Below are 13,167 nucleotides of genomic sequence, written 5' to 3'. Positions count from 1 at the left end.
GAAGCGAAGGGTCTTTCCCCTTCTTGAGATTATGGATCGGCCAGAAGAGGAGGGTAAAGAGAAGCCCCAGGGTGTCGGGAAGAACCAAGGCAGGGCTAGGTCAAGAAGATGGGCAGTGGGGCTGAGGCTAGCTGTGGGGGACAGCTAGCACCATCTGCCTGCTAGAGCAATGCAAGGGCTCTTTGCAAAAGGGGTGGGGTGGGGAGGAAACTGGCCAGTCCTGCTGTGGAAATAGGGACAGTTGGGATGAGGGCTCTTTGGGGTTTAGTGTCAAGTCTGTGATGGAGGAGAGGGGGCTGAGCAATATCTTGTGCCTAGTAGGGCAGGCAGTTTATAAAAAGAAAGGGATGTAGATGAGCCCCAAGTAGAGAACCCGCCTTGCAGGGACAGTGTTCCTGTCTGAATCCCGGATGGCAGATAGGGCTGAGAAGCACCCATCTCTGGCTAAAACTGAGGAGCTGCTGCTGCTGGCAGTCAGTGTAGGCAACACTGGCTTAATGGGCTTGCCTAACTTGAATTTGCAGTCCCTAACTGTGAAAAATGGGAACATCTGCTTACAAATCACATATGCTGGTGCCAGCCCCTGACAGTGCTGGCAGTGGAAATAAAAAGAAATCAACTAGTAGTCAAGTTGCTCATGGTGGGGGTGGGGACACAAGCGGCAGAGAGAGTGCACCTCTGAGTACCAGGTATGTGGGAGCTACAGATACAAGGGGGTGAGCATCACCTTGATGCATTTTCTGCTTTGGAGCTTCTCTGAGGCACCCAAGCAGCAATCCCGCTTATCTGCCCGGTAGCCCCCCTCCCCCGGGGGGGGGAGTGCTCTTTGTGGCCCCTGAAAGAAAAACATGTTTGTCACGGCAGAAGCTTTTGGGAACTAGAGATGCTTGAAGTGGTGTCCTGAGTGATGCATGTTTGAGTATACACATGGTTGGTGGGGATTGTTAACAGTGAAGTCAGAAAGAAATGAAACGCAGAAAGTACAGATAGTGGTAATTACCGTATGAACAGGGTTCATTCACAGAAGTCTGCTGCGTTGAAAACACTGACATGCTGGCACTGGTGAGCCAATTAACGTACGTTGTGTGATAAGATTCCATAGTGCTGATACTGTCCACCAGTGATAAATTCTTGAAGAATTGTAATTCAGCGGTTTCACGTTGCAGAGTCGCCCTTTGAAGTCCATCACTGGCTTTTGAATATTGCCATTCCTGGTGTTAGATTTGCATGCTGATTTGTTTGTCCTGCCTAGAAAGTGGAAGAGCATTGCCTCCCAAGACCTGGGAGGGGGGGGTGTCATTGCCCAGCATGGGCTGTGGTTTCAGTTGGGAACTGTTTTTTTTTCTTTGAGGTCTGCCTTGTAGTAGAAGATTCCTAGGTTACCAGGAGCCTTCACCACTTCCTCTCTTTTTTCACTCAGCTGAAACTGTGATGTTTAAGTGATTTGAAACAACACCTAAACGAACAGAGTCACTTTCCTGGAGGGCAGTGATGACCTCTGGACCTGCCCCAGGGGCTGGTCTCGTCTGGCCCTTTGTGTCCATCTCTCAGTCTGTAATGTTTTGTTGTTGTGAGCTTGGGTACATTGATGATGAACAGACATGGTTATACCTTTGGGCTAAGCTCCCATTGTCTGCGGGGTATTGTTCCACCCAGAGCACACCACAAAATCTGTTGTCACCAGTCAAGCCCTGCAATACATCTGTGTCTGTTTGGATTCTCTGGACACAGACTCGCACCAGGTGTTGTGTTCTCCGATGCTGGAGCACGGGGGGCGGGGGGGGGGGCGGACAAGCAAGACTGGAGGCTGGTCAAAGTTTGCTGGACCACTTTGTAAAAAAATAAATAAATCAGGCAGGCAGGATATAAATTTTATAAAATGAATAAATGTATAAGCTCCAGAGCCTGGAAGGGCCAACCCTGGGGCTGAAGACAGGCCCTCCTTCCTTTTTCCATAGCTTTCTTCCCGGCACTTCCCGACTGGTGATGTGGGTGGGAGACACCTGGTTCTTCCAGCTCAGAGGAAGGTGTCTTTGAGGGTCTAGGATCTAACCCTATAGTCTCTGGGCTTCTGGAAGGCTCCTCTTGAGAGTTCTTGGCATTTCCTGGGGACAGGGAGGAAAGTGTTAGAAAGCTAACAGGAGAGCCTGTGATAGAGATAGGATTGAAGATAACCAGGAATGAGCTTTCAAGATACATTTTTATTTTCCCACCAATGTCACTTGCTTCTGTTCTTCTCCTTTCCATGCTGACCTGTCACAGGCTTTAGATCCTCTCTGATCCTGTAGCAGCCTCTGCCCTTTTATGAAAAGGTTGGCAATGGGGGGGGTACAGTTATAACCCAGCTCCACATGCCAGGGAAGCCTCCTGTGTCCAGGCTGGCTGCTGGGCCCTTGTGCCCAGGTGAGCTCTCACAAGGAGGAGGAATTCCTGCTGGCACTTGCTTCTCTCCAGGCAGTTCAGCAAGGTGCATGGGGTGGTGATTGGGGGGTGGTTGGAAGCAGCTGTTCAAGCCCTTCCGCTTGAGCCTCCCTGATGCAGAGTTCCTCGCTGGAGAGGGATTCCATACTCTGCTTGTTGCAAGTACTTTGTTTGCTGCCAGATTAGGGGGTCTCCCCTTGCTTTTTCATACCCCTCTTCAACCATCTTGCCAAAAATCTTGCATGTCAAAATCTGGAAGTTGCTTCTAGCTCACCTCTTTTTTCTTCCCTCTCTTGCATCCTAGTTAGTCTTCCGTGCATCACTTGAGAAACCCCCAGAGATCATTCTGTTCCCACATGCTTCCAAATATTTATTTGACCTGTTGCTGCCTTTGGTCCAACAGGTCTGGCAGGTTTTTGAAACCATCAAAGAATCTGTGCAACCTGTTTGACCAGAGGCAAAAGTGGGGTGGGCACACAGACCACATGCAGTGATGTCTCTTTCAACCAGCCTTTCACTCTTTGAAAAACCAACCCTCTGCCTGGGCTTCAGGTGGCCCCCTCACTTGCCAGGGGACTTCATCCAGTTCACTTGGGGTTGACTTGGTGAGCACAGCAGGAGCTACCCTGTCCCTCCCATGGCTTCCTCTTGCCTCAGAGCCTTCTCTACCCTCTGTGGTGGGGATGGAGAACTCAGGCTCCGAATGCCAAAGGATGTCCAAATGTGAAAATAAACATTGTTCCTGCTGATGCATCAAATAACATTTCATGGGACACTTAAGATTGCTATGGGCCATGAAGGGAGACGCAAATATTTGCTACATCTGAAGACTCAGAAGAAAAGAATGAGGGTACGCTGGGGTGTCTGGGTGTGGGTGCTGTTCTCAAATCCCAATTAAGTTTCCAGGGCTGTGTAAGCTGGCGTCATTTTTGTAAGCTGCTTTGGGTCCAATATTGATGGAGATAAGTAGGATATAAGTCACTAAAATTTAAAATAAAAAAGAAACAAATGTTTGAAGCAAACCTCCTTTCACAGAAACAAAGTGTGAACTCATGGCAAGCAACTAACAGCTCCACATTTGCAAAGCTCATGTTCCAGAGCTTCCCTTTGTGGAAAGTTTAGGATTTTGTAACATTCTTGGGTACAACATCCACCTTTGGGGAGCCTCTTGGAGCCATGGAGAAGCAGCGGTGAGATAGCCTGATTCAGTCAGTCCCAGGCAGAGGGAGGTCCCACGATCTCTCCTGTTTCCCCTTGAACAGTGCAAGCTCTCCTTGCAGCTACCGCTGTGCTGGTGCTGCAAACAACTGAACAGGCCAGAGCCCTGGCTTGGCCTCCCTGTGTGCCTGCCTGCCAGTTTTGGACAAGGACGGAAGGAACTGAGGCTGGGAAGAAGCTCCTTTTGACAAGGGGCCAGAGCCCAAGATACTGTAAACCTGAACAAGTCACTCTTTGGAGCCATCATCATCAGGACCACAAGCCCTTCTTGTCTCACAGAAGGATTGAGGCAGCTGGGAAGATCTTGAGATGCTTCTTGGTAAGTGAAGCATTCTGATGCCTCTTTTTGCACAGGTTGATTTTAACCACCTGCAGCCCACCAGCCCCTCAATCCCTCTGGCTCACAAAACCAGACAAAGGCTGGTTGGTGCTCACACCATGAGGCTGACACTGGGAGGAGGGCTCAGCAGTGGCCCACCATGACGCAGCAAGCACAGTTTTCTCTGGAGAGTCAGCAGTTGGGGGAGAAGCTGCACATTTCATGGGAGAGCCACGAGGGGATCTCTTGGTCTTTTCATTCCAGTACGACTGTAAGTGTTGGTGTGCAGGCTCTGACTTTGATCATATGCTTGCTGGTGGTGGGGATGCTTAACTCTTCCTTCATCAAAATTGCTCCCCTAGATCAGGTCTAAATCCCATGGAGAGAAGATTGTATGCATTTTTTTGGGGGGGGGTGTCACATCAGGCATTCAGCCCCCTCCATAACTGCTCAGTTAAACATGTCTGAGCCATCACCTCAAGAGAGTGGGGTGCTTTCCATGACTTAATGTGTCAGAGTGCAAGCCCCACATTTTCTGAGCACTGTGAGACACCAGTGATGGTTCCTCCGTCCTTCCTTCCTCCCCTCCCCTTCGCAACTGTGGCATTTATTCCTGTCCCAGTGCAACTGAGGGAGATTAGCTGGGCCCCCTGGAAGGCAGGGAGGGGCACCCAGTCCAGGAGAGGCTGGGCTGACTTTGGGCAGGCTATCTGCCTGGGTGCTTGCATATCTTGGTCTCCTCTCTAGCCAGAGAGATGGAAATGAATTGTGAATACTGCCAGGGAGGAGGGGATCAGAGGCATCGTCTCTGCCAGGGCTGAGTGGCTCTCTCTTCTCCACTGCTCTGCTGGCAGGAGACAGCGACTGCATCCTTCACATGTGCACATTGGGGTGCCTCCTTCCACACATGAGCACTTTCAGTTTTATGCCTCCAAAATCTGTCCCAGTGTTTCTGCACTGTTTCTAGTGTGTGGCTCACGGAGGATGTGCTCATGCTATGTGTGGCTGTCCCCGCCCTTCAGTTGGCACTTCCCCACCCATCAGCAGTTCCAGAAACCTGAGGTTGCTTGTGGGCACGCATACAGGTACTTTGTTTACTTTTTTTAAAAAAAAAGTAATACAAGTTTCCTGATATGCCAGAGCAGTAGAAAAAAAAGAACGTGCCCATCTGGCTTTGAGTCAGGCCAGAATTTGTAGCTACCTCTCTGAAAGGCCTGCCCCTTCCTTTCCTCCCCTTTTGCTTTTCTGTCTCCGGCACCTGCAAGGGCAGATTTTATTATTATTTTTCCATATTATTTTCAAGCGCAGTTCTGTGCAAGTGAGCTGCTTGAAAATAACAATAACCACAAACATGACTTAGGCAACAACAGGTGAAAAAGGCAGGCTGCATCAATTCCTTTAGGTTGATGGAAGCATAATGGCAGGGGAAATGTCAGCCACGCATGCTGAAAAAAACACCCATCCACACAATGTACGTCCACAGTCCGGTAATATGTGATTTTATATTGAATTTTCTACCCTAATCAGATTGGATTAATTGGATGAGGAGAATTGTGCGTACATTACAAAATACTTAAAACAACAGAGACACGAGCAGCTTCAAATGCATATAAATCTCCATTGTGGACAGGCCAAAAAGCCTATCATCATCATCATCATTTTGACAGGATGAGGTGTTCACTGCAAACTAGAATAAAGTGTGTGTTCAAATTACTACAGATGGCTGCTGTGTTCCATGGGCACCCCTCCCCCACTTTGAATTTCCCCTGTCCAGTGCTGGAGTTTTGCTTCTGATTCAGCTTTATGGTGGAGCTACATGATAGCATCCAAAGGCAAGTCCAATTGAGGGTAAGGCGCTCCTTCCTCCTCCACTCTGGGAAGGAAATGATGGCTGGGAGTCCTTGCCATTGCTGCCAGGGTTGAAATAGGAGCAAAACTGTGGCCAGCTGTACACAAAGAGGGTGTAAAGTCTTTCTCTCCTCTCTGCTATCAAGGCTCCCTCTTGGAGCTGAGTAGAATATTTGGCTCTTTTACCCTGGATTTGAATAGAAATTCTGGGCTGTGGTGCCCTCCAGCTCAAAGTTTGACCCAATTGGACCAGAGCCCAACATATCTGCACTTGTGAGTCCAGTGGAGAAGATGTGAGGCCTGCTTGTCTTGGCTATTTGGAATGGGCATCTTGCAGTAGAAGAGTCACTTGGCTTTGCAACCTTCTCAACAGGGGCCTGAGCTTAGTTTCACTCATATTTAGAAATGAGTTTTGAGTCACTTTAGGGAGACACCCAGGTTCTATTCTTGGCCTTTCCCATTCATGCTCAAGGACACTTTGGTTGAGAGAGACCTCTTAGTTTTCAGCCACAGAAGGAACAGGTTAAAATTCCCCTCATGGGTCAAGCCCACAGTGTGGTTACTGGTGGATGAAGAATTGATGTCACCAACAAATGTTCAAATCTTTCATCTTTTGGGTTGTAAGTTAGCCGGTGTTCTCATGTGCAATTCTGAGATGGTTTAGGAAAAACAGGACAAATTTGTCTGATTTGGGCAGTTTCTGTGGTCAACATGTTTCAGTTTAAAAATGGATGATCCAAAACAGTGGTAAAATCAGTAAGTTCTAGGATCTGATGCCCCTGGGGATCCATCAGAGCTTGCACTGCCCTGGTTCCCACCAAACTAAACTATGCTTGTAAGCTTCCTTTTAAATAGGTGACTTGTTCTCATTGCTTCATCAGGTTCAAGCTCTTGTTTGCTAACTACTGATGGAAGTGTTGCAGTGTTTGGTTAAGGAACTCTTACTTGAACTTCTGTTCTTTTGCGCTTCCTTTGTTTGTTTGAATTAAGCTTAGTCTATTGTAAAACTTTGCCTCTTTCTTTAATGTTCACGTGTATCGTTCGAGGGACTCAAATGGTGGCCAGGCCATCACTACATCTTGTGTGAGTATCAGTCCCACAGTTTAACTCTGTGCTGCGTGAAGCATTTTCTGTTCTCTGGCCTGGATCCTCCAAACTGAGCTCTGTTGGAAGTCCACAAGCTCTACTCTTAAGAGAGACAGAGAGAAACTTGTCTCTGTCCACTTTTTCAATGCCCGGCCTAATTCTATGCACCTCTGTTATCTTCACACTTACCTTTTCCACACTAAGAAACCCCAAACCTTTCCTCTATTCCCTCAAGAATCCCGTTGGCCCTTTGCTGAACCTTTTGCAGCTCTACAATATCCTTTTAGATGTGAGCTAACCAGAACTATACTTACACAGTCTTCCCAGTGTGGTCACTTCATAGATTGGTATGCAGTAGTGGCATTATGATATCAGCAGCTTTATTTTCAATTCCTTTCCCAATGATCCTTAAGCATGGATTTCAGTGGCCAAGTTGTTCACCAGGGCCAGATGATTTAAGCATATAACTCCATTCCTGGCCCAACTGCACCGGCTGCCAGTTAGTTTCTGGGCCCAATTCAGAGTGATGTTTTTGACCTATAAAGTAGCAGTACCTCAAGGACTGCCTCTCTCCATATGAACTGACCTGGACCATACAATAATAATCCAAGGCCTCTCTTTGTGTGCCCCCTCCATGAGTGGCCCAAAGGGTGACAACACGAGAATGGGCATTTTCTGTGGTGGCTCCCCGTTTGTGAAATGCCTCTTCCTAGGATGGCTCACTTGGCCGTTTCATTACATATCTTCAGCGGCAAGGCCAAAACTTTCCTCTATAACCAGGCCTTTTAGAAGTGGGTGGGATGTTTTTAATGTATTTCTCGTCCCTCTTAGTTTTAATGTAGCTATGTGGGGTCTACTGTCTGTTTGCTTGTAAGTCACTTTTGGGTAAGCTGATATAAGTACATACATACATACACATTTTTCAAAGCTGCCCCAAATCGGGCCAGTGCCGTCACTGAGCTATCTGCTGTGACCCCAAGGTATCGTTGCTGGCCAGTTCAAACTGCAGGGACATAGGTGTGAAATGAAGATACCTTCCTGCTCACTATACACTCATTCATTCATTCATTCCCCACCCTTCACCCTAAGGTCCTACTTACATTGAATTGCATTTGTAATTTAATGCCCATTCAACTGGTTTGGATAAATCCTTCTGGAGCTCCTCAGAATCCTCCCCCTCCTCTGAACAAATTGATATTGTCAACAAAGTTACCTGAGTGCTCATTCCTCACTCTAGCTCATATATGAACAAATTAGACCTCTACTACCCAAAGCACAGGTTTCAATACTGATCATTGGGAGGCTCCACTTCCTACATCCCTCCATTCAGAAAACTGTTCACTTATTCCTACTCTTCACTTCCTGTCCTTTAATCACTTACTGATCCAGGTCCTGCCCTCGTGACTGCCAAGCTTACTCAGGAGTCTTGGGTGAGGTCCTTTGTCGAACTAACTATATGCTTGTTGACACTCTCAAAGAGCTCCCAGTGAGTTAGTGAGACAGGAGCCCAGGGCAGCAAATGTTCCTCTGATTAAAGAGTGAAAATCAAATAAAAATATATTTAAAACTTTTAAAACAATAAAATGCAAACAAAAACAAAAAAATCAAATTGAAGAACAGATGTAACCAAATCATGTGTCAGTGGGACAGCCCACTGTAACAAATGTTTTCAGCACACATTGTACATTGTTGGTGTCTGCCTAACATCAGTAGGCAGGGAGTTCCAAAGCAGAGGTTTTGCTACCCTCAAAGGAATGACTCCTTACAAACATGGGATGGATATTGTGTGAGACTTTTAAGATATATTGCCTGGTTTTTATGGGGGAAGGCTGGAGGGTGCTGAGAATTGGATGGGAGAAAAGCAAGACTTCATTCCTCTTGGCCCAGCACTTGTCTCTCCAATGGAGAAAGAGAGTGTGTTGTTTGCTTGTCACAGAGGAAGGAGTGGAGGTGCTGAATGTTGTCAAAAATAAAGCGCTTCAGCATTTTCTAGCTGCTAAGCAGAGGGGTGAAAAAGAGCCCTTCCCAAATGTTCTAATTAATAAAATAATAAAAATCTAGGCTTTTTAGTCTCTGTGGGAAAATGTGGAGGTATCCATGTTTTCTTTTTACCTTTTCAGCCCTGCCCAAATTTGTTAAAGCTCTTTTCAAGCGTCCCGCAGCCTGAGACTTTCTCTGCTGAGCTGCTGGGAGTTATAGCCCAAAGCCTCTGGAGATTGGCTGGTATCTCCCCCCCCAAAAAAAACCCTACTGTTTTCTCTGGGTGAATAGGGGGCTTGTCTATCTTCTCCCCCAAATGTACTGCTGTGAGTAAAGCCTCTGTTTCCACTTAAGAGTAGCAGGATCCACCCAGGGCTGCTTGGGTAAGATTTGCTTATCAACGGAGCATTTTAGTGTTAATGTTATTGTTTATACTTTTTCCTCATTTTTTTTTACAAGGTATCTCAAAGTGAGTTACAAAATATTAAAATACAGAACAGCTCCCTGCTCCTACTGCCATCCCTTCCACTGGGATAGAGTCGGGCTTCCTCTTCTATGTTGGTGCATCTTTTATGGGCACCTGCCTTTCCTTCCTCCCTCATGAGCATGTTTAAAAATTAGAACTTTCAGAAGCAATTCTACATTTAAAAAACCACACACACCAGATTACTGAGCTCCAGCAAATCAAAATCATGAAATCGTATATAAATATAGTCCTTCCAATTAATAAGATAGCTTATAAATAGTCCTGACATTTTCCAGAGACTATATCTTAAAGGTTTCCCAGCTATTTTCCTCCCAGTCACCTCTGGGTGTTTGCTGCCTTGTTGTTCCAGGAGAAAAGGCGGATCCCCAGTTAACACTGCCCATCCTTTTGCCTGCTTTCTCTGACTGTCGGCTACAGCATCATGCATGCTCCACCCTGTATTCAAACAAGCCAGCCATCTGTTCCTTCCATTCTTGGCATGTGCCCTCCCCTCCCCAGGCTGCAGCAGTGCATAGAGAAAAAGTTGTATCTAGTCCTTCATGAAGATTGGTGTCTTTAAAGTACCCAGATGGAATAATCCAAAGGAAATCCATTGGAAACGTGAGAAGACAAACATGTTATTTCCTTGCTTATTTTTACTTCTTTAGAGGCAAAATACCCCTGACATTCCTTGACATCCCTATCCTTCCAATTCCTCTGTCCAAAGTCTCTCCTCCCTGTTGCCTCCTGAGGGCTGACCCCTGCCCCTTCGTACCCATCTCTCCAATGCCTCTCACCCAGCCAGAGCAGCCCCCTCCCTTCCTTCTCCTTTCAGCCAGGGTAAGAATTGCATTGACTTGCGGAAAACCCTGGGCAAATTTCAGCAGATTGTAGGTGTGTGTCTCCTGTGTCTTTGAAGCAATCTTTGAAGTGGTGGTGGTGGAGGGGCTCCCCAAGTTCTGTCGCTCTCCAGCTAACGCCAGGTTGTCTCTCTTCATGTGTAGATGGGCCCCCCTCCACCTGTGCAAGGTGAGAAGCTGGAGCCAAACAGCCCGGCAGCATCAGCACAAGGAAGCTGGAAGGTAAAGTGGAAGCTCTTTTGTGCAGCCTCTTCTCTTGGAGAGACCCGGGTGGCTTTGTCCTCCTCCTGCCTCTGCAGCTCTCTATAGTCAAGACCATTTGTGGCTTCCGGCTTGTGCTGTTGATGGCCTGGAAGGAGGGGACCTTGGGGAAGAAGCTTCAGGAAAAGGAAAGAGGGGAAATCATAAGAGCAACATCAACAATAGTGACCAGCCTTATCTTGTGCTGGTGAGCATTCAGTGCGCTTCAAGCATATGAGCACACGCTAGCATTGGATCCAGGGACTTGTGCCACCAGCTGCCATTCTGAGTTACTGCTACCTCTGCTGTATGCTGCTAGGTCTCTGCCTCACTTGTAGAGTTGGAGAGGGCAGGGCACGTCAGGGCTTGGCCTGCACCTCTGCAAGCATCACTAGTGCACCCACCACCTGACACTGCATGGCTCAGGGGCACCTAGAAACACATTCAGTGCCTGGTGGGAAAAGTCCACCACTGTTGCTTTCTGGGAAAAATATTCCCGCATTGCTCTACTGGAGCTGATCTGTTGGCTCTGTGTTGGAGCAGTGGGCATCTGCTTGCTTCTTATTGAGACACCTCCTCAGGACCTGCCTTAAAGGTTGTTATAGGGCTTCATTGCTTGAAAGCGCTAGGCAAATGTGAAGTATTGTTAGAATGTCACACAAGTTTAGCTTTTGTTGCCTGCCTCGGGAAGGTTGTGCAGGGCTCACCCACTTTGGGGGGCCAGTGGGTGCATTTGGGATGCTGAGGGAGTGCTGTGGGCACCAGGGGTGGAATGACTGTTGTGGGGAGGGGTGTGCGCATGGCATCACACACAACGGCTGCCACATCTTGCAGGAGATGAGGCAGAGAATGGTGTGAGACTGCCACTTTGGACTCTGGTTTAGGTGCCTTTTCCCCACTGATGGAGGGAATAGGATGCAAGGAGAGGAAAAGCACTTCCATCAGCTACCACTGCACTTGTCCACAGGGAAAAGCTCTTTGCACCTCTCCTCAGTTGAGAACGGAGCAGAGGGAGGGTGCCCAGTCCTGGTATCCAGTGAAAAGCTGGCATGTTTAAGGGGGTGAATCCAGGGTATGAGAGGCTGAGGGGGATATTGTACATTTCTGAGGGGGATATTTTCTGAGCCCATTCACAGGCACCGTATGATGTATTGAATGGCGCACTGGCACCCCTGGGTGCCATTTTGATGACTCCTGCCTTAGGGTGAAGAAGTACCAGGACTAAATAAATAAGGGGCAGCCCAAAGGCCTCTTCTCCAGAAGAGCTGCTGTTCTGAAGTCTCAAGAACTGTCCTTGACTTGGTGCTTTCTATCCCTTCTAGAAAGATAGAAGGAATTCATGGGCAGTGACATCTGTCTGTAGCTATTGACCTACAAGGGCTTTTGCTGAGATGGGTTCACCTGTACATCGCTTGGACTGGAAATACTTTTTGGAGTGCCACTCTGAGGCTAGCATCCCTGGCAGGATTGCACAGGTATTTCAGATCATTGCATAGGACAGCTGCTGGGCTGTTAAAATGGCTTTAGGGCTAGACACCCAAACATCACCCCTGGTTTGGCGTGAGGTGCTTTTTCCCTGTCCTGCCAACCTAGCAGTTCAAAAGCACGTCAAAGTGCAAGTAGATAAATAGGTACCACTTCGGCGGGAAGGTAAACGGCGTTTCCGTGCACTGCTCTGGTTCGCCAAAAGCGGCTTAGACATGCTGGCCACATGACCCGGAAGCTGTATGCTGGCTCCCTCGGCCACTAAAGCGAGATGAGCGCCGCAACCCCAGAGTCTGCCACGACTGGACCTAATGGTCAGGGGTCCCTTTACCTTTACTTTTTCCCTGAGAAAGGCAAGCAGCGGTCCTCACTTGACCTATGGGCAGGAGTTAGACATGTGGGGAGATGTGCAGAGTTTTTTGTTCCCCACCTGTAAGACTTGGAGCCACCTTAATGCTTGTTTGCACTCCTAAATGCCCAGCCCCCAATAGTGGTCCCTGGGGCATACGGGCTCCCATAAAATTCATGGGGGGGGGGGAGCAGAAGGAGAAGCTCCAGACCAAGAAGAGGGCAACGGAGGGAGGGAATCCGCTTTGCTCTGGCCTGTGGCTGACCCTGGGCAGGAAGCGGCTTTCTGCTGACTAATCCAAGGCATCTTTGAGCCTGCTCTGGACTTGCTCAGTGGTCAGCCTTTCCCTGCACATGCTCATAGGAGCTTTGTTCCTATGACTGACTGTGTGACAGGCATCAAGACCACGCAGGTTGCTGGGCTTATGCCTGGCTTCCAGGCTGGACCCCAATCCTCTGTCAGAGATGTGTGTGCCGATAGTCAGAAGAGAAGGGCTCCCCACCACCAGAAGTCACAGGGGCTTCTCAAGTCTGTCCTCTACTTTGTGGATTAGCTGCCCAGGACAGCTCCTTAACAGGCATTGGCACTGCTGTGGCCCACAGCCAGCATGCGGTCCACCAGGGCAAACTGGGCAACTTCCCGTGGCACTACACTTTAGCATCTGCAACCAGTGCACAGCTTTGGCAACACTTCAGTTTCTTCATTAAGTGTAATATTCAAGAAATGTACTGCAATTTATATGTAGTGCAATTTCTCAGTCTGGAGAGGTTATTTTCAAAGCTGACATTTGATGAAAGAATTACCTGCTCTCTTGTGCATTGCAAGAATGCCCAGCATTGGGAGAGGTTTGGATTACAGTGATTTGATTAGGATGTTTCTTCCGAGGTGGCTCCCA

At 48.0% G+C, this 13,167-nt stretch overlaps 1 protein-coding gene across 2 annotated transcripts in view; it reads left to right on the top strand.

The window, feature by feature from the left end:
• HSD11B2 (hydroxysteroid 11-beta dehydrogenase 2) overlaps positions 1-13,167 on the top strand; it is a 29,475-nt gene that overhangs the window by 1,600 nt on the left and 14,708 nt on the right. Inside the window, exon 1 of one of the 2 annotated variants that reach the window (XM_083754659.1) lies at positions 4,855-5,043. The exons of the other annotated variant lie outside the window; for it this stretch is intronic. Coding sequence (XP_083610785.1) covers positions 4,956-5,043 — 88 coding nt within the window. The 5' untranslated portion in view covers positions 4,855-4,955. Of the gene's footprint in view, positions 1-4,854; positions 5,044-13,167 lie in introns of those variants that run through there. 2 annotated transcript variants of the gene reach the window in all.

The sequence above is a fragment of the Podarcis gaigeae genome, assembly GCF_964106915.1.
Source record: "Podarcis gaigeae genome assembly, chromosome: 8".
Classification (NCBI taxonomy): domain Eukaryota; kingdom Metazoa; phylum Chordata; class Lepidosauria; order Squamata; family Lacertidae; genus Podarcis; species Podarcis gaigeae.
Note: the sequence above shows the minus strand (reverse complement) of the source record. Positions and strands in the feature narration are given on the sequence as shown.